Source organism: Dendropsophus ebraccatus, chromosome 3 (genome assembly GCF_027789765.1).
Source record: "Dendropsophus ebraccatus isolate aDenEbr1 chromosome 3, aDenEbr1.pat, whole genome shotgun sequence".
Lineage (NCBI taxonomy): Eukaryota > Metazoa > Chordata > Amphibia > Anura > Hylidae > Dendropsophus > Dendropsophus ebraccatus.
The window spans coordinates 83,473,907-83,496,356 of record NC_091456.1 but is presented as its reverse complement, the minus strand read 5'-3'; the positions used below and the strand labels follow the sequence as shown (position 1 = coordinate 83,496,356).

Genomic DNA, 22,450 nt, shown 5'->3' with positions numbered 1-22,450 from the left:
ACGATTGCTCTGCAGTGTGTCATTAACCCCTAAAATGCCGTGATTGCCCCCTGTCCCCTACCGATCAGGACCCCCGCAGTGTGACTGCGGGGATCCTGATCGCTGTATCCGACCACCGGAGGTCTCTTACCTGTCTCCGTGCGGTCCGATCGGCTGTGGCAGGCTCAATGAGCAGAAAGCCTATTACGCTGATCAATGCTATGCCTATGGCATAGCAGTGATCAGTGTAAATAAGCAAAGTGTTGTATGTACAAGTCCCTCAGGGGGACTTAAAATGTGTTTTAAAGAAAAGTGAAAATCATTATTACACTAGCCCAAAGCCCCTCCCCCAATAAAAGTTTAAATCACCCCCCTTTCCCATTATAAAAATAAAACATATAAAAATAAATAAACATATAATATACTCTAGCGTGTATAATTGTCCGATCTATTAAAATATTACAAGCAGCATCGTGAATGGCGAACAGCGTAAATTAAAAGAAGGAAAAAAGTGCGCGGATTGACGATTTTATAAGCGTCACAATAGGCCCATTTTATTAATAATTAATTGCAAAAAAAAGGATTTCATAAAAAAAAAAAAATATAACATTAGAGAATCTGAGTGAACCTGCGTATGTTTGTGTTCGGACTGACCTATAGAATAATAATATCATGCTGCTTTTACCGTATAGTGCATTACATAGACACAGGAACCCCCCAAAAGTTACCATATGGCATTCTTTTTTAGGATTTCACCAATTTATATCTTCATAAATAATATTTTTGGGGTTTCATCATACATGTTATGGTCGAATGAAAGATGTCATTACAAAGTACAACTACTCCTGTAACAAACAAGCCCTTATATGGCCCTATAGTCAGAAAACTGAAAGTGCTAGAGCTCTTAGAAAGGGAGGAGGGAAAAACGAAAACACAAAATTCAGGTATATTCTCTGTCACTGTTTCTGCCTCAAAAACGCAGGGCATTGGTTTGTTTTACCTCATAACCCATTGACTAGACTCCACACAAGATCCTTCTTTCTTTTTCCCTATACTGCTCTGGAGGCTGTCACTGTTGTTTCCCCGCCCCTTGACCAGATGGCCACTGATCGGTGTGATGTCAGTAGTGGGTGGGGTTAGAGATAAGTTGTTACAGCTTGCCTGGCAACAGAGGAAACCACATTCATGTGACTTTGGTCTCAGAAGGGAGAGGGGAACAGAAAAACATTTGGATCAGGAAGTGAGGATTTTCTTCTGCTTCAAGGTCAGGATGTGCTGCAGACAAACGTCCCAATTCATGTAGTAGAAACCTATTACAAACAAGCTTAGATTATTGGTGGGGACTGAACAGGGTTAAATTTTATTAAGGGAAGTACCCCTTCAAAGAGGTGGCTGATCACAGCAGTGGCCTGTTATGGATTATTTTCTGCCTGCTATTAACAGCATTCTGTATTATTGATACCATTCCTGACCTTTGTATTGTTCCTGACTATGTACTGTTATGTCCCTGACCTTAATTTTGTACTGCTCTACCACCTGTATGTTTCTGATTCTGTCTTTTGTATTTCTCTCCTGGTTTTGACCCTTGGCTTGCTATTCTGGCTTTAACATTTGTGGCTTAATTGTTACTGGCTGGCTTTGACTCAAACTGTTGACTTTCCTGTACCCCTGAGGGGCCTTGCACCCAGTGGCGGTCTTTGGCACCAAGCACCCCAAGCGATCGCTTGGGCCCCCAACATCCAGGGGGGCCCCCACGCCCTGCTCTTGTGCTCAAGACCGCTGGACAGGGCCGCTGGGCCGCTCGCTGCTGCCATCTGAACTGTAACTATGAGCACTCGTAATGAGCGCTCATAGTTACATGCAGCAGCACTGACAGGGCGGAAGACATTGGCTCCCTTCCTGTCAGTCACTCTTGTGGCCGCAGGAAGGGTTTTCCCTGCGGTCACAAGTGGCAGCTTTGTCCTTGTGGTGCCGATGCTCCAGTGACATCACTGGAGCATCGGCTCCAGGACAAGGGGAGTGCGGCCTCTTGTGATTGCAGGGAAAACCCTTCCTGCGGCCACAAGAGTGAAGAGAAGAGGAGACGCCCAGACCCAGGAGAGTATAAGTGTTTGTTTTATTGTGTTATATACTATATGGGAGGGGGAGCACACAGGGATCTGTTTAACTGGGGGAGCGCACATTGGGGGTCTATATAAATGGGGGGAGCACACGGGGGCTATATAACAGGGCGAGCACACAGGGGGGCTATAGACTACTGGGGCTTCACAGAGGGGTCTATATACAACTGGGGGCAGCACACAGGGGGTCTATATACTACTTGGGGCTGCAGAATGGGGTCTATATACAACTTGGAGAGCACACAGGAGGTCTATATCTAAGTGTGGGAGCACACAGGGGGGCTATATACTACTGGGGGAGCACACAAGGGTCTATATACAACTGGTGTGGCACACAGGGGGTCTATATATTACTGGAGGAACATACAGGGGGTCTATATACTACTTGTGAGGCACACAGGTGGTCTATATATAACTGGGGGATCACACAGGGGTCTGTATACTACTGGGGCAGCACACAAGGGGTCTATATAATACTGGTGGGGCACACAGGGGGTCTATATACTACGGGGGGAACCACACAGGGGGTTTATATACTACTGGAGGAGCACACAGGGGTCTATATCCAAGTGGGGGAGCACACAGGAGGTCTACATCCAAGTAGGGGAGCACACAGGGGGGCTAAATACCCCTGAGGGAGCACACAGGGGGCCTATATACTAGTGGGGGAGCACACAGGGGGTATATAAAACTGGGGGCAGCACACAGGGGGTCTATATACAACTGGGGCAGCGCACAGGAGGTCTATATACTTCTGGGGGAGCACTTGGGGGGGCTATATATAACTGGGTGAACACACAGGGGTCTATATACTACTGGGGGAAGCAAACAAGGGGTATATACTACTGGGGGCAGGACACAAGGGGTATAAACTATTGGGGGCAGCACACAAGGAGTATATATTACTGACGGTAGCGCACAAGGGGTATATACTACTGGGGGCAACACACAGCGGTCTATTGTTCTGGACCGCGTGTCAAGGGGGGGGCCCAGACATAACTTTGCTTGGGGCCCCAGAAATTCCAAGACCGCCCCTGCTTGTACCTTGTTACCTGGGATGAGCGGGTTGCTGAGGATTTCCTGCTGACAACTGCGCTGCAAGATAAAGTTCCTAGGCTCTTAGCAACTTTGCTCTGTCCAGATCAGTTCCTAGCTTACTGCTGTCTGTGGATACTGTCCTGCACTGTGCCTCTCCTAGTCCACGGTGTGAGTTGAGGTTATCTCTGACTTGTCCTCTCCTGTAGGAGTTTAACACTGCATAGTGTTGCGTATAGTAAACAGAAGAGAAACTGTTAGATGTGTCTTGTCTTGCTTCCTGCCCATACGGGGATGTGACTAAGACTGAACTCCTGAGAGTAGGGGGACCTGGCAGAGGGCCAGGGCCCAAAGAGGACCACTGTAGAGAGCTTTCTAGCTTGCATCCTTCCTCTACAATGTCCAACACAGAAGACTCGTGCACTTCCTCTACCCATGTGACTTCCTTTCTCAGCATATCTAAGGTGCGCTGTGAGTGGGTGAAGAGTGCAGTAGAAGAAGTAAAAAGAGAGATGATAGGATAGAAGAAGAAAAGATTTCCATAGGTCCACATATCCACGTGACACACAAATAAACAATAACCCTTTACATACTTCAGCCGTGCAGCATCTGAGTACATAAATCTATAAGAGCGACATCTAGTGGGGAAACTTGATCACTACTCATCACCACTCACGCACAATAAGTACAAGTTTTTACGAAGGGTGTAACTAATAGCAACACCCGTGGTGGGACACCACACATGGTTGCAGGACAATGGTTGACACTGTTGACTTTACTGTACACCCAGTGACAACAGGGAATGTTGCCCTGTTGGAGACTCTGGTCTAGGGCAGATTGCCCAAGTAGGCAATCCCAAACAGATGTAACATTATTTACTTTAACCATAGATTGTTTTTATCATTTTAGTAAATTGTAGATCAAGGTGTCTTTTACATTGTGAATAATGTATTGCAGATAGACACTTTACAATTCCAGATGTGTCACACAGATCTGTTAAGTTCTTTTTATGGCAAAGTTAAAAGAAGCCCAATGTCTTTGAACTGACAAGGGATTCCCTCTCCTCTTTCAGATGTACATCACAAGCACAATCAAAACGAAAAGCAGCAGACTAGCGAAACCTGTTCTCTGCCTTGGGACTCTTTGTTCTGCATTTCTAACTGGACTAAACCGTGTATCTGAATACAGAAACCACTGTGTAGATGTTATTGGTGGCTTCATTCTTGGGACTGCTGTAGCTTTGTTTTTGGTAAGTGGCGTCAGAATAATGTTTCATTATTTTATTCTTCATGTACAGTATACTATTTAGAAATTCAATGATTTTTGAAATGTGAGACTCCTATAAGAAAATATATCATATACTGTATTTGTGTCATTTCTTAAAAAACGTGTCCCCCCCCCCCAAAAAAAAAAAAAAATCCACACTTTATAACTATAACTATATATATATATATATATATATATATATATATATATATATATATATATATATATATATATAACTGTGCAATGCCCCAGGGTCTATACACCTGTTAGGTCCTTTTAGATGTATTGACATGTCATAGACGGGGAGATGTGTAACAGACATCAGAGTTTTTAACCTGCTCAAAGTATGTGTGCAGCTGAAGAATGAGTGTCCCTTGTACAGTATTATGGTCATTACAGTCTTCTTTTTTTTTGGTAAATCAAGGTTTATTGAGAGACCAATATCTTATAACAAAATAGAGAACATAGTGCATGAGAGGTCAAGGCACATAATTCCACAGTATCACAAGAATTTAGCAATACATACTATAAGGTCAAGAGACCCAAGGAGAAAGACCCAGTATTTCACCCAATGCACTTCCATAGCTCAGCAATATAGAAAAAAAAGGTCATCTGATATAAGGCACTAACTAATAGTAAAACAGGGCCTGACAAGACCAAAAACACACGGTAAAGGGGAGGTGGGGGGGTGGGGAGGGAAAGGGGAGGGAGGGGGGGGTGGAAGGAAAGACAATACAGGAGAGGGAAAGAAAAAGGGAAGGAGAGGAGTAAGAGAGAGAAAGAAGAAAGAGCATTAAGATAGCAACTAACATCTTTATAAATGAAGGGCATCACAATAAGACTAACGCCAAAATTGTGAGATCCAGGTCGCAATGTCACCAGAATCACTGAACACCTCCCAACAAAACCAAGTCCTATTAAACAAGGTCTTATCACGGTCAGTATGTGCGGAGAGGTCCTCCATATGCTTCATCACAGTCTTCTTTTATAAAAGGCTGGTTTTCCAGATTTATAATATTGATGGCCTCATGAATATTATATCAATGTCTGTCAACAGCTGTTTAGGGGGAACCTCTGCATTGGCACCTATATGATATGTTCACACTTAGTAAAATAGGCGAATTCCACTGCGGAGCTCCCTGCCGCGGAATCGCGCCTGCCTCTGTGTCACACAGTGTCTCTATGGGATGGCTCGCACACCTCAGCTTCTGTCACTCTCCGCTCAAAGAATTGACATGTCATTTTTTGAGCAGGGGGTGTCGGGAGCGGAGGCGTGCGAGCCCTCCCATAGAGAGACTGAGGCAGGCAGGATTCCGCGGCAGAGAGCTCCGTTGCAGAATTCCGCCTATATTACACAGTGTGAACATACCCATTCACACCAAACATGCCAGAAGCCTTATGTCCCCATTCAAGTCAATTGGAGCTGAGCTGCAGTAAACCACACCACCACTAAACATCAATAAATATATGCTAGATCATTTTTCAGATTCAATCCTTATGGAACATGAGTTTCAAGTTGTGCTGACTCTCCTGCTGATGTCCTGGCTTGCTGACTACATACTAGCCAAACTGGTTGAGTGGCACAGTGGGTCCACACTAGCTGTCTGTTACATGTATACACACTGCAGGAACACATGCACACAGAACACATTCATGCAAGCACATTTAAACCTAGATTAGACACATATACACACATGTGCACATTATACACATACCAAACTTATAGACACAATACACATACTATACAAATAAGTACACATTACACACACACACACACACACACACACACACACCTCAACCAGAAATCTGCACATTACATACAAACTCACACATTTAACAAACAGTTGTACAATATATATATATACTGTACATCTTTTGTACTTACAGATATGGATATTACATACTTACATAAACATGCACACATTTATACACACGTGCACTTTCATGCAGAAAGACTTCTGCCTCTCCCCACATCTTACTGCTTGCCATCTGAGTTTATATAGTAATCTGGGTAGTTTATCAAATAAAGTACCCAATTTGCTATATGAATGCTGAGACTGAGATGAAAGACAGGAATACAGTACAATACACACCCATACAGAAGCATACAGTACAATACACACCCATACAGAACCATACAGTACAATATACACTCATACAGAACCATACAGTGCAATATACACCCATACAGAACCATACAATACAATATACACCCATACAGTACAATATACACCCATACAGAACCATACAGTACAATATACACTCATACAGAACCATACAGTGCAATATACACCCATACAGAACCATACAGTACAATATACACCCATACAGTACAATATACACCCATACAGAACCATACAGTACAATATACACCCATACAGAACAATACAGTACAATACACGCCCATACAGAACCATACAGTACAATATACACCCATACAGAACCATACAGTACAATATACACCCATACAGAGCCATACAGTACAATATACACCCATACAGAAAAATACAGCACAATATACACTCATACAGTACAATATACACCCATACAGAACCATACAGTACAATATACACCCATACAGAACAATATACACCCATACAGAACTATACAGTACAATATACACCCACATGTGGCTGCACAGCACATGGTTAGGGGGGAGGGGATGCGGGGACTTGATCTTGGGTCGGGGGGCCCAGTTCACAGCTGTGCCCAGGGGCCCATAGTTTTGTTAACACGGCCCTGGTAACAGCGGCACCTCGTACATATACAGTGGGGAAAATAAATATTTAGTCAGTCACCAATAGTGCAAGTTCTCCCACTTAAAAAGATGAGAGGTGTCTGTAATTTACATCATAGATAGACCTCAACTACGGGAGACAAAATGAGAAAACAAATCCCGAAAATTACATTGTCTGATTTTGTAAGAATTTATTTGCAAATTATGGTGGAAAATAAGTATTTGGTCACCTACAAACAATCAAGATTTCTGGCTCTCACAGACCTGTAACTTCTTCTTTAAGAGTCTCCTCTTTCCTTCACTCATTACCTGTAGTAATGGCACCTGTTTAAACTTTAAGACACCTGTGCACACCCTCAAACAGTCAGACTCCAAACTCCACTGTGGTGAAGACCAAAGAGCTGTCAAAGGACACCAGAAACAAAATTGTAGCCCGGCACCAGGCTGGGAAGACTGAATCTGCAATAGGCAACCAGCTTAGAGTGAAGAAATCAACTGTGGAAGCAATAATTAGAAAATGGAAGACAAACAAGACCACTGATAATCTCCCTCGATCTGGGGCTCCACACAAAATCTGACCCCGTGGGGTCAAAATGATCACAAGAACGGTGAGCAAAAATCCCAGAACCACGCGGGGGGACCTAGTGAATGAACTGCAGAGAGCTGGGACCAATGTAACAAAGCCTACCATCAGTAACACACTACGCCGCCAGGGACTCAGATCCTGCAGTGCCAGACGTGTCCCACTGCTTAAGCCAGTACATGTCCGGGCCCGTCTGAAGTTTGCTAGAGAGCATTTGGATGATCCAGAAGAGTATTGGGAGAATGTCCTATGTCTGATGAAACCAAATTGGAGCTGTTTGGTAGAAACACAACTTGTCGTGTTTGGAGGAAAAAGAATACTGAGTTGCATCCATCAAACATCATACCTACTGTAAAGCATGGGGGTGGAAACATCATGCTTTGGGGCTGTTTCTCTGCAAAGGGGCCAGGACGACTGATCCGGGTACATGAAAGAATGAATGGGTCCATGTATCGTGAGATTTTGAAAGCAAACCTCCTTCCATCAGCAAGGGCATTGAAGATGAAACGTGGCTGGGTCTTTCAACATGACAATGATCCAAAGCACACCGCCAGGGCAACGAAGGAGTGGCTTCGTAAGAAGCATTTCAAGGTCCTGGAGTGGCCTAGCCAGTCTCCAGATCTCAACCCTATAGAAAACCTGTGGAGGAAGTTGAAAGTCTGTGTTGCCAAGCGACAGCCCCAAAACATCACACAGTACATTGTGCTGTATTGTTTTGTATGGGTGTATATTGTACTGTATGGGTGTGTATTGAACTGTATGGTTCTGTATGGGTGTATATTGTACTGTATGGGTGTGTATTGAACTGTATGGTTCTGTATGGGTGTATATTGTACTGAATGGTTCTGTATGAGTGTGTATTGTACTGTATGGTTCTGTATGGGTGTATATTGTACTGTATGGTTCTGTATGGGTGTATATTGCACTGTATGGTTCTGTATGAGTGTATATTGTACTGTATGGTTCTGTATGGGTGTGTATTGTACTGTATGGTTCTGTATGGGTGTGTATTGTACTGTATTGTTCTGTATGAGTGTATATTGCACTGTATGGTTCTGTATGGGTGTATATTGTACTGTATAGTTCTGTATGGGTGTATATTGTACTGTATTGTTTTGTATGGGTGTATATTGCACTGTATGGTTCTGTATGGGTGTATATTGTACTGTATGGGTGTGTATTGTACTGTATGGTTCTGTATGGGTGTGTATTGTACTGTATGGTTCTGTATGGGTGTATATTGTACTCTATGGTTCTGTATGGGTGTATATTGCACTGTATGGTTCTGTATGGATGTATATTGTACTGTATGGTTCTGTATGAGTGTATATTGTACTGTATGGTTATGTATGGGTGTGTATTGTACTGTATGATTCTGTATGGGTGTGTATTGTACTGTATGATTCTGTATGGGTGTGTATTGTACTGTATTGTTCTGTATGGGTGTATATTGCACTGTATGCTTCTGTATGGGTGTATATTGTTCTGTATGGCTCTATATGGGTGTAAATTGTACTGTATGGTTCTGTATGGGTGTATATTGTACAGTATGGTTCTGTATGGGTGTGTATTGTACTGTATGGTTCTGTTTGGGTGTATATTGTACTGTATGGTTCTGGATGGATGTGTATTGTACTATATGGTACTGTATGGGTGTATATTGCACTGTATGGTTCTGTATGGGTGTATATTGTACTGTATGGTTCTGTATGGGTGTGTATTGTACTGTATTGTTCTGTATGGGTGTATATTGTACTTTATGGTTCTGTATGGGTGTATACTGTACTGTATGGTTCTTTATGGGTGTGTATTGTACTGTATTGTTCTGTATGGGTGTATATTGCACTGTATGGTTCTGTATGGGTGTATATTGTTCTGTATGGCTCTATATGGGTGTATGTTGTACTGTATGGTTGTATATTTTACTGTATGGTTCTGTATGGGTGTATATTTTACTGTATGGGTGTATATTGTACTGTATGGTTCTGTATGGGTGTGTATTGTACTATATGGTTCTGTATGGGTGTATATTGCACTGTATGCTTCTGTATGGGTGTGTATTGTTCTGTATAGGTGTATATTGTACTGTATGGTTCTGTATGGGTGTGTATTGTACTATATGGTTCTGTATGGGTGTATATTGCACTATATGGTTCTGTATTGGTGTGTATTGTACTGTATGGTTCTGTATGGATGTATATTGCACTGTATGGTTCTGTATAGGTGTATATTGCACTGTATGGTTCTGTATGGGTGTATGTTGTTCTGTATGCCTCTATATGGGTGTATATTGTACTGTATGGTTCTGTATGGGTGTATATTGTACTATTTGGTTCTGTATGGGTGTATATTGTACTGTATGGTTTTGTATGGGTGTGTATTGTACTGTATGGTTCTGTATGAGTGTATATTATACTGTATTGGTGCATATTGTACTGTATGGTTCTGTATGGGTGTATATTGTACTGTATGGTTCTGTATGGGTGTATATTGTACTGTATGGTTCTGTTTCAGTGTATATTGCACTGTATGGGTGTATTTTGTACTATATGGTTTTGTATGGGTGTATATTGTACTGTATGGGTGTATATTGTACTATATGGGTCTGTATGGGTGTATATTGTACTGTATGGTTCTGTATGAGTGCATACTGTACTGCATGGGTGTATATTGCACTGTATGGTTCTGTATGGGTGTATATTGTACTGTATGGTTCTGTATGGGTGTATATTGCACTGTATGGGTGTATATTGTACTGTATGGTTCTGTATGGGTGTATATTGTACTGTATGGTTCTGTATGGGTGTGCATCGTTCTGTATGGTTCTGTATGGGTGTATATTGTACTGTATGGTTCTGTATGGGCGTGTATTGTACTGTATGGTTCTGTATGGGTGTGTATTGTAGTGTATGGTTCTGTATAGGTGTATATTGCACTGTATAGTTCTGTATGAGTGTATATTGTACTGTATGGTTCTGTATGGCTGTATATTGTATTGTTCGATTCTGTATGGGTGTATATTGTTTTGTATGGCTTTATATGGGTGTATATTGTACTGTATGGTTCTGTATGGGTGTATATTGTACTGTATGGTTCTTTATGGGTGTGCATCGTTCTGTATGGTTCTGTATGGGTGTATATTGTACTGTATGGTTTTGTATGGGTGTATATTGTTCTGTATGGGTGATATTGTACTGTATGGGTGTATATTGTACTGTATGGGTGTGCATCGTTCTGTATGGTTCTGTATGGGTGTATATTGTACTGTATGGTTCTGTTCGGTTGTGTATTGTACTGTATTCTTCTGTATGGGTGTATATTGTACTGTATGGTTCTGTATGGGTGTTTATTGTACTGTATGGTTCTGTATGGGTGTGCATCGTTCTGTATGGTTCTGTATGGGTGTATATTGTACTGTATGGTTCTGTATGGGTGTATATTGTTCTGTATGGGTGATATTGAACTGTATGGGTGTATATTGTACTGTATGGGTGTGCATCGTTCTGTATGGATGCATATTTTTCTGAATGAGTTTGTAACCTTCTATCTGGAGCAGTTTTGCAGCATCTGTGGGTTTTCTTTTTCATTCTTTTCCTTCAATGCTCAGGAGCAGAAAAAACAAAAACAAACCACAAATGGGGACCAAGCCTAACATGTGTAAAGAATATATATATATATATATATATATATATATATATTGTAGGGATCTTCCCGGGGGGATGGTGTGTTAGGACACAGTTCAGGCAGCAAACTTGGACTTAAAAACAGCTTTGGTGTTTATTTGTAGCATAAACGGTCCAGCAACGTAAATACAGCAACACCGTGCAGTGAGAATAACCAAAACAAAAAGTCCTGCCCGTCTGGGCGCTTACTAATACAACAGGTTACCTCTCTGTCACTTCACTTGGCAGGTAATATTGCAGGGTGTGCATAAGCCCCAGCTCCCAGCGAACACACCATACAGGCTGTTCACTCCTGTCTGAGAGACTCCCCTGCACACTGAGCTCACCTTTTGCCTTCTCAGGCTGATTGGGATCAGAGCTCACCTGATCCCAAAACCCATACTGGATCGAGGGGGAGGGAATGGCAGATCCCACTACCAACCTATCCACCATTCCAGTAAATCCAGGCCCGGTAAAAATAAATAATAACTCAGCAGCATAGCACTGCTGAGCAACAGATCCCTCCTGGACTTACCACCTCACACTACGCATCAGCCTAGGTGAGATGTACACCCCCTCGAACACATCTCCAGTGACATGTCCACATATCCCCCCCCTCTTCTTCAGACCGGAGGGCTGAGCGTTTTGTCCCCACAGGCAGTGTACCCTTGATAGGGCGTCAGCATTCGCCTGTAATTTCCCTGGCCGGTGTTCTACAGTGAAATTGAAGTTTTGTAGGGACAGAAACCATCTAGTCACCCTTGCGTTTTTTTCTTTGTTAAGCTTCATCCATGTTAGAGGGGCATGGTCTGTCACTAACTTGAATCTCCTGCCTAGTAAGTAGTACTTCAGGGATTCGAGGGCCCACTTCACTGCCAGACACTCTCGCTCCACAATGGCATAGTTTTTCTCGGCCGGGGATAGCTTCCTACTTAAGTACATCACCGGGTGCTCCTCGCCATTCACGACCTGTGAGAGGACGGCACCTAACCCTGTGTTAGAGGCATCTGTCTGTACTAGAAACTCTCGCCTAAAGTCAGGGGTAACTAGCACAGGCTGTTGGCACAGGGCAGACTTAAGGCTTTGAAAAGCCTTCTCGGCCTCTGGAGTCCATGTCACCATTGCGGACTTCGCACCCTTTGTCAGGTCAGTTAGTGGGGCTGCAACTGAAGCAAAATTCGGCACAAACCTTCGGTAATAGCCCGTAATACCCAGGAAAGCTCTGACCTGTTTCTTTGTGAGGGGTTTAGGCCAATTCTGTATTGCCTCAATTTTATTTAGTTGTGGTTTCACTAACCCCCTCCCAATAATGTAGCCCAAGTATTTGGCCTCCTCTAAGGCTAGTGCACACTTCTCTGCATTGATGGTTAACCCCGCATCACTTATGGCATCTAACACCGCCTGGACCTTACAGAGGTGACTTTCCCAATCCGGGCTAAAAATGACCACATCATCGAGGTAGGCAGCGGAGTAATCACGATGTGGTCGCAGAATCAAGTCCATCAACCTCTGAAAAGTGGCAGGGGCTCCATGTAACCCGAATGGCATCACTACGTATTGGAAGAGCCCATCAGGGGTGGAGAATGCAGTCTTCTCTCTAGCCTTAGGAGTGAGTGGGATCTGCCAGTAGCCCTTAGTGAGATCGAGGGTAGTTATGTACCTGGCATTACCCATCCTTTCTATCAACTCATCTACCCTGGGCATGGGGTAGGCATCGAACTTGGAGATCTCATTTAACTTTCTAAAGTCATTACAGAACCTCCAAGTTCCATTGGGCTTTGGGATTAACACAATCGGGCTGGACCACTCGCTCTGGGACACCTCAATGACTCCTAGGTCAAGCATACGTTTTACCTCGGATGATACCGCCTCCCTCCGTGCTTCTGGTATCCTATAGGGCTTAAGGTTTACTCTGCTTCTAGGCTCAGTTTCAATATGATGACTAATGAGATGCGTACGCCCTGGGAGGTCAGAAAACTTGTCTTTATTTCTCTGCAGGAACTCCTTAGCTTCCTGCTTCTGTGACACTGATAGAGTATCACCAATCCTGACCGGAGGGATTGGTGGTGACAGATGACCAACAGGATTTGTCGCCACCAAGGATTCCCTGTCTTTCCAGGGCTTGATCAAGTTTATGTGATAAACTTGAAAAGGCTTCCTTCTACCTGGTTGGTGCACCTTGTAGTTGACCTCACTGATCTTCTCTACAATTTCATAGGGACCCTGCCACTTTGCTAAGAATTTGCTTTCTACCGTGGGAACAAGTATGAGTACCCGGTCACCTGGGCTAAATGTCCTGATTCTTGCAGAACGATTGTAAATTCTGCTTTGGCCCTCTTGCGCCCTCTGGAGGTGTTCCCTTACTAGGGCATTACAGTGGCTATACGGTCCTGCATTTGTGCTACATGCTCTATAACACTCTTGTATGGGGTGGACTCACTTTCCCATGTCTCTTTCGCTATATCCAATAAACCCCTAGGGTGACGACCATAGACTAATTCGAAGGGAGAGAACCCTGTGGACGCTTGGGGTACTTCCCTAATAGAAAACATCAGGTAAGGTAGTAAGTGATCCCAATCCCGACCATCTTTTTCCACTACTTTCTTTAACATATGTTTCAGGGTTTTATTAAACCTCTCCACTAACCCGTCTGTCTGTGGGTGATATACAGAGGTACGAAGGTGTGAGATTTTAAACAGTTTGCATAGCTCTTTCATTACCTTTGACACAAATGGGGTACCTTGGTCGGTCAAGATTTCCTTGGGGATCCCCACCCTGGAAAACATATAAAACAATTCCCGTGCAATTGTTTTAGAGGCAGTGTTTCTTAGGGGTACAGCCTCAGGATAGCGGGTCGCGTAGTCCAACACCACTAGAATGTACTGGTGTCCCCTAGCCGACTTTACAATGGGGCCCACCAAGTCCATTGCGATCCGGTCAAAAGGTACCTCTATGATGGGGAGTGGGACCAAAGGACTGCGAAAATGCGACACTGGAGCGCTAAGCTGACATGTGGGGCACGACTCACAGTATTTTTTTATGTCAGCATAAATCGCAGGCCAATAAAACCTCTGGAGGACTCTCTCCTGCGTTTTATCTGTCCCCAAGTGGCCCCCAAGGACATGATTATGGGCCATGTCGAGTACCTGACGCCGGTACGACTTAGGCACCAGAAGCTGTTCCACCACCTCATCATTAATCCTAGTGACTCTATATAAGAGATCATTAGTCATAGAAAAATGTGGAAATTTTTTTTCAGCTTCTGGCTCCTGAGGTACCCCATTCATAACAGTGACCTGCTCTCTAGCATTTTTGAGAGTGGGGTCCTGTAATTGTGCAGTACCAAAATTATCCCTAGACACCTCTAAGTCTGGAACATTCTGCGCAGTGGGAGGAGCCTCTTCCTCACCAGCCAGGACCTGCAAAGGAAAAGCATCATTTTCATCCTGTACATTTTTATCATTTACCGTGGGTAATGCAATAGACTTAGGGGTCTCCTCACTCCTTTCAGGGGATTGTTGTTTTCCCCATAGAGCCCAGAACAAAGGAAAATCACGCCCCAATATCACATTATGCATAAGGTTTTTAACCACACCCACTTCATATTGTACAGCGCCTAGTTCAGTCCCGACATTAGCCAGTACTATAGGGTAAACCTTTGTATCACCATGTATGCACACCACACTCATATGTCTTTTTGGCACAAAGTCCCCGGCCACCAAGCTGGCATGCACCAAGGTGACAAGGCTTCCTGAGTCCAACAACGCCTTAACAGGGAAGTCATTTACAGTAATGTTGCAGACTTGTGGTTCAGTCTCTAGTCCAGTGACTGCAACAAAAGACGGCTCCGCAAATAGCGACTGACGCCGGCTAGCGTCACACTCCATGGGCTCAGTGGTAAGAGGGCAATGGGCAGACATATGTCCCGTCTCATGGCATCTCCAGCACTGGATAGGGCCTGGTCTCCTTGGCAGGGAGTCCTTTTTAGGGCCACTTAGCCACCGGGGACCACCACCAGTCTTTTGCCCCTGAGACACCTCCTGAGCGCTCTTCCCTCTATCAGCACCCCTCCACACTCCCCCAATAGATGGAAGTCTCTTACCAGCTGAAGGCACAGGTCTGGCACTCTGGGGAGGTGACTGTGCTGCAGGAACATCACAGAGGTAGTCCTCGGTCGCCTGGAACCTCTCCACAAGGCTGACGAGTTCGTCGGCACTCCTAGGGTCGCCTTGTCCCACCCAGCGTTGTAGATCAGCAGGAAGGGCACGGAGGTAGCGATCCATCACGACCCTCTCTAGGATCTGGGCAGGAGTAGAGGTGTCTGGCTCCAACCACTTTCTTGCCAAATGGATCAGGTCGTACATCTGGGACCTCGCTGACTTGTCCAGACTGTAGCTCCAGTTGCGGACCCTCCGGGCACGGACAGCAGCAGTAACTCCTAGTCGGGCGAGTACCTCTGCTTTTAGCCGAGGATAGTCCTTGACCTCTTGCTCACTGAGGTCATAATAGGCCTTTTGAGGTTCGCCTGTTAAATAAGGCGCAATCACTTCTGCCCACTCAGTGGAGGGTAGCTTTTCTCGCTCAGCCACACGCTCAAAGACAGTTAAATAGGCCTCAACATCGTCATCAGCAGTCATCTTTTGCAGCGCACGCTGCACGGCTCTTCTCACAGACAAAGTCTCTGGCGCGGCTGCTGCGACCAGCTGGGGATTAGCACCTGCAGACGCCTCTTGCTTTGCTATCAGGTGCTCAATAAGTCTCTGTTGTTGAGCCATCGCTTGTTCGTGGCGCATATTAGCATCTGTCAGAGCCTGTTCGTGGCGTAGGTTAGCGTCTGTTAGAGCCTGTTGTTGCAGCCTATTAGCCTGCTGGTGTGCAGCCAATGCCTGTTCATGGCGCAGGTTAGCGGCCTCCTGATCCTGTTTAGCGGCTGCCTGAGCCTGTTGTTGTTGCAGACTCACTTGCATTAACTGCTTCATCATCTCCTCCATGTTGCTTGTCTGTTTTTGGAGTGAAGCCGCAGCCTTCACCCAGGACATAAGCAGCTGTAGCCAAGTCGATGCACACCGTTGCCCCTAGCAACCGTTTTGCCCGCTCCGCAGCACCAATTGTAGGGATCTTCCCGGGGGGATGGTGTGTTAGGACACAGTTCAGGCAGCAAACTTGGACTTAAAAACAGCTTTGGTGTTTATTTGTAGCATAAACGGTCCAGCAACGTAAATACAGCAACACCGTGCAGTGAGAATAACCAAAACAAAAAGTCCTGCCCGTCTGGGCGCTTACTAATACAACAGGTTACCTCTCTGTCACTTCACTTGGCAGGTAATATTGCAGGGTGTGCATAAGCCCCAGCTCCCAGCGAACACACCATACAGGCTGTTCACTCCTGTCTGAGAGACTCCCCTGCACACTGAGCTCACCTTTTGCCTTCTCAGGCTGATTGGGATCAGAGCTCACCTGATCCCAAAACCCATACTGGATCGAGGGGGAGGGAATGGCAGATCCCACTACCAACCTATCCACCATTCCAGTAAATCCAGGCCCGGTAAAAATAAATAATAACTCAGCAGCATAGCACTGCTGAGCAACAGATCCCTCCTGGACTTACCACCTCACACTACGCATCAGCCTAGGTGAGATGTACACCCCCTCGAACACATCTCCAGTGACATGTCCACAATATATATATATATATATACATATATAATCTTTACACATGTTAGGCTGGTTTTTACATAGTGCAAACCTGGCCATACATGCAGTCTGTGTGTGTGTGTGTGTGTGTGTGTGTGGGGGGGTACAGCAGCCTCAGGTGTATGGGGGCACAACATCCTGAAGGGGAGAACACAGCAGTCTGGGGGGGGAGGGGTGCACATTGAAGCTTGGGAGGTACAGATCAGCTACAGGTGGACAGGGGCAAAGCAGCCTGGGGGAGAGGGGGCAGCTATAGGGGGAACAGGGGTAGGGGTGTGTGTGTGTGTGTGTTTTCTTCTCTCAGCCCAGATCTGCAGACTCCCCCCTCTTCTCTGTCCCGACCTCCCTGCTATCTACAGCCCCAGGTACCTGATATTTCCTGCAGTGGAGCACAGGACAGGAGGGGGATGGTCAGGAAGCCCTGTAGCTGGTGGCCACTGTGTAACTGGAGGTTAGCAGCCTGTAGCCTCCAGCTCTCCACACTACTTCTCCTGCAGCTGCCGTGAGGCCCCACACATAACCTGCTGGGGGCAGGAAGTCCTGGGCCAGGAGGAACATGGGAACAGTCCACAGGGGGCGGGGCTTAACGGAGGGGGGAACTTCAGCCGCCCACATCACAGACCGGCCCTGCAGCTTATTTATGTGAGGAGAGGAGAGCGCTGGGGCAGTGCGCTTTTACAAAGTCGGATAACCCCTTTAAGATTAAAACTGGAAATCAACTTAAAAACTGGAAATCAATATAAAATCCACGTTTCTATGGAAAACTGTTTTATAGGCTGATGTCATTCCCATACATGAACAATAGCTGTAGGAGGCAGTTTAGCTTTTTAAATGAAGAATAACAAGCCGTTCAGTGCAGTCAGATCAGATGAAAAATATTTCCAGTGACGTTAAAGGGAACAATGTTTTTGTTTATGAATAAGTATCGTGCACCGATGGGAATGGAAGTACACAGCAGTATGACGTTGGGCATTAGGGACTTGATATTTTATTCCCTATTAGAAAAGGTGTCACTAGGCAACAGGGAATAAGTACTGTACAATGATATACTATACCAACTAGAGACAACATGCAAAGTATAATGTGAACTGCTCTCTGGTTTACATTGGTTAGAGATGAGTGACCACTTCATTCGCGGGGGCTTCATTGATGAACTATTTGGTATTACAAGGCTGAGCTGCCAGTTATAAGTATAACTTGTCTTTACAGAGGAATTCTAGGCAGTAAAGAGGGCTAGTAAAGGGCAAATCTACAAAGTCTTTAACATTTACCTCAATATCACCCCCCCCCCCCCCCCAAACAGTTGGTGGCAGTAAAATTATACTTTGCTATCATGACAATTTCATTTTGTTCTTGCAGGGACTGTGTGTTGTACACAACTTTAAAGGAACTCATGGTTTCCCATCTAAGCCGAAGCCTGAAGACACACGGGGAATGCCCCTAATGGCTTTCCCCAGAGTTGAGAGTCCTCTGGAGACTTTGAGTGCACAGGTATTATTTCATTACTCTATCTAGATGTCTTTATTCCTTATAAATCTGTTCCCAACTGCTATGGAATAAGCACTGCTATTAGCACTGTTGCAGAATTTAGGAAACTAAATCAGAATATATGTTTACTGATAGCAAATACATATAGTTAGGCCGGGTTTACATATGTCCGGCGGTACGGCGGCGTTTCCCTGCGGCGCAGGAGAAAAGCGTCGGAGGGAAACGCATCTTTGAACTGATCCCATTGTTTTCAATGGGATCGTTCAAAATGTGCGGCGGTGAAGTAGTGGCCGCCGCATCGCTGGACCGTCGGTGTGTTAGGAGGCATCTTGAAGCGTCCTGGCGGACCGCCGTTCCGGTGATGCGGCGCCGCACCAATTCAATCGAACAGGCAAATAGTAGCACAAAATAAACATATATCTCCCCCTGTGTGCTCTCCCCCTCACCTATAGTCCCCCCTTGGTCCCCCAGTAGTATATCGCCCCCCTGTTTCTCCTCCAGTAGTATATAGCCCCCCTGTTGCCCCCCCAGTAATATTTAGCTTCCCTGTGTGCTCTCCCCCAATTAGTATACAGCCTCCCTGTGCGCTCTCCCCCAATAGTATATAGCCCCCCATATGCGCTCTCCCCCTCCCAATTAGCCCCCCTGTGTGCTCTCCCCCTCCCATATAGCCCCCCTGTGCGCTCTCCCCTTGTAGTATATAGCCCCCTGTGAGCTCCCCCAATTAGTATATAGCCCCCGTGCGCTCCCCCGCAAATCCCATTGAAAATGACAGGAAAACATACTTGGAAAAAAAATGTCAACTGATGAGAGCAACTTGTGACAACTGATGGGAACTGATGACAACTGATGGAAACTGATGGTTTTTAATTAAAAGAAGGATAGAAAAACTGATCACAACTGATGCATTTTTGGCATCAGTTGTGACATCAGTTGTGGTCAGTTTTTAGGCAAAAAACGCAACTGATGCCAACTTATATATGTAAACCCAGCCTTAATTAAATATGTGGAATGTCTTCACCACTGTACATGTATGTAAATCCTACTCTGCATGTTTTAACTATAGTATATTAAGAAGAGAACAGAACATACATATAACCGACTGCATCTCATATATTGAATCAGAATATTGGATAATTTGACAAAACCTTTCTGTATTGATCCACAAACAGGACAAGGGTGAGGGAGATGTGTATAAAACATGTTAATCCCTCTGTAGAAAAGAGCACATGGTCCCTCTAGTGGACAAATAAAATATATGCTTACTAGAAACATTTCTGGCTCCTGCCAAAAATAACAAAAAGAAGTGTACATTTAACAAACAGACTAAGCATAAGGTCAATAGTAGATGCATATGAAGTCAATACAGGATACAGTATACAAGAAACAGCCAAAAGTGTGACTGAGGCCTTATTATGCTATATATTGGATTACGTAGATCACATTACTATAAACACACAGAACAAATACACTAGAATGTTCAGTACTTATACAAGTAATACACATTTAAACAGGTAGTAATGTAATTTATTTATATTGTTTACATGTAGAATAAATAATATATATTTTTTTTCCTTTTAAATGTAATGCTATTATTAGTCATATTAATAAATATTTTGATTGCGCTAGTTTATCTGTATTAGAAAAATCCTACTATACTATGTAGACCTACTGTACAATAAATTCCTACAAAACTGATAGCTCACACCAAAATATAATAAACAATGTATACTTTATTGAAAAATTCATATAACATTCATAAAAACACATATTTTAAAATTTCAAGAAAATGATATTGACATATTTGCACAAATGACATAGATGGGCCACAAAGATCACCAGGACATGATTGAGCAGTAAGGGGAAGCGTAATAAGGTAAAGTGCCCAGACAGAGAACAAAATTAATAAAGTGCACAGTGCTGCAGGACCTAGTGTCCAACATAAATCTAGCAGCCAAAATAGTATATACTAAAGTGCACAGTGCTATAAACACGCTACATACGAGTCTTTGAGAAATGGGCGACTGAAGTGATTACAGATGTACAGAGTAATGGCAACAATGCCTAACCAGCTTCCCAATAGGTAATATGCAAAAGTGCACGGTATACCTCAAGTCCGGTGACTGCGTGGTCCTCCTCCTCCCCAACGCATGTTTCGCTATTAGCTTGATCCTACTATACTGTGTAGACCCACTGTACAGCCTGTGTCTTCATTGGGGCAAATTACAAACCAGCACTGTGTAGTCTTGTCCTGCTGTTTTACTCTTTTAGTCTATTTACCATTCTCCCTAACAAACAAACAATAAATAAATAATAATCAAAACACAATTGCAATTGATTATGTATCCTTTAGACAAATTGGCAAATTTCCAATTTCCAAATTTTTCAATTGTCCCATACACGTGAATGATATTTACAAAAATACATGCATATACTGCAGAAAGATTCATTGACTGGAATGAAAAAGATTTGTGGCTGCCCCAAATGAACATAGCCATTAACAGGTTTATATATACACTAAGGGAGGCATTTATTAAGTCCGGCGTTTTTTACGCCGGACGTAAAAATGCCCCCGCAGCTCCGGCGCTACGGAGATTTATGTAGAGGCAGACTGCCTCTACATAAATCCTGTGTACGCCAGCTGAGGCGGAACGGATGATAAATCACGCGGACTCTGAGTCCGCGCCCTCCGTTCCGCCCACTCTCCGCCCCTTTTCCGCCCCCTTTCCGCCCCCTGGCGTACTCGGCGGAAAGTGCCGATTTGCGAATATTTTATTCGCAAATCCGCCATTTTTGCTTAAAAAAAGACGCAAATCGGCACTTTCCGCCGAAAATCATCCATTCGCCGGATGATACATGTGGCCCTAAAAGTATTCAGAAGATAATTACTGTATATGATGACTGGGGTCCCGGAGAGAGTAAATGGAACACTTGCCAAGCATGCAAGCTACCACTGCATTCACTTTGGGACAAGAGATCCCTATCACTATTGGTCCTAGAAATAAGTTATTAACCTATCAGATATTTAGCACTTATCCCGTGTACAGGGGATAACATTTAAACTTGGGATCCCAGATTTTAAAACAAAAGTAATAATTTATAATATAAAAGTGACTGCTTTTAGTGATTTTTTTTTTTACCCAAAGGTTTAAAAAAGCTAAATGAAAGTAAACTTGCACTAACAATGTTTATGAACTTAACACTTTCATTTATTTTTTTAATTCTTTCAGAATCACTCTTCATCGATGACTGAAGTTACCTGAATTCTCGAAAGTGCATAAAAGGAACTGTTTTTTTTAATACTACATTAGATGGAGACCACCAAGAAACACAGTTGTTCATTGTTAAACTGTGACTATCAGTATTATGTTATATCTAGTTAGAAGCTGATGTTTTTGTACAATTTTGTTCAAGGAAGTGATGTAGCTTGCCCTGATATTATTTTCTATTTTCTAGTGTCAACATTCAACATCCCATGTTTATGCCCTGAGCAAACTTTTTCTCCTGTTACAGTATATGGTGCACTAAAACGAGACAACCACCCTTTTACATTGTCATTGTTATGGATGTTTGTATACAACTTTTTTGTATTATTTTATAAGCATTAAAACTGCTGTGTAAATGAAAACGCTATCACACATTTTTTTTTTCCAAGAAAGAAGAATTTTATACTTGAAGTATGTTAAGGAGTGGACATAACTTAAATTCTTAGGGATTTGCTCCATGTACTATATAACCTACTTTACCTACAACAATAACTATCAGCAACTGATGGGTTATTTGTACTTGTTCAAACAGGCATATTTTCCCAGTTAATTTTTAGGAAATGCAAACTGATGAATAAAGGATTCCAGTGTCCAGATGGTATAGTCCAGAGCGACCAAGC

The 22,450-nt window shown here is 43.8% G+C and overlaps 1 protein-coding gene across 4 annotated transcripts in view; it reads left to right on the top strand.

Annotated features, from left to right (window-relative positions):
- PLPPR1 (phospholipid phosphatase related 1) overlaps positions 1 to 22,123 on the top strand; it is a 150,459-nt gene extending 128,336 nt beyond the window's left edge. For all 4 annotated transcript variants that reach the window (XM_069964321.1, XM_069964317.1, XM_069964323.1 and 1 more), the window contains 3 exons: positions 4,207 to 4,383; positions 18,436 to 18,567; positions 21,795 to 22,123. In XM_069964321.1, coding sequence (XP_069820422.1) covers positions 4,207 to 4,383; positions 18,436 to 18,567; positions 21,795 to 21,827 — 342 coding nt within the window. In that variant the 3' untranslated portion in view covers positions 21,828 to 22,123. The remainder of the gene's footprint in view (positions 1 to 4,206; positions 4,384 to 18,435; positions 18,568 to 21,794) is intronic.
- The last annotated feature ends 327 nt before the right edge of the window (positions 22,124 to 22,450 follow it).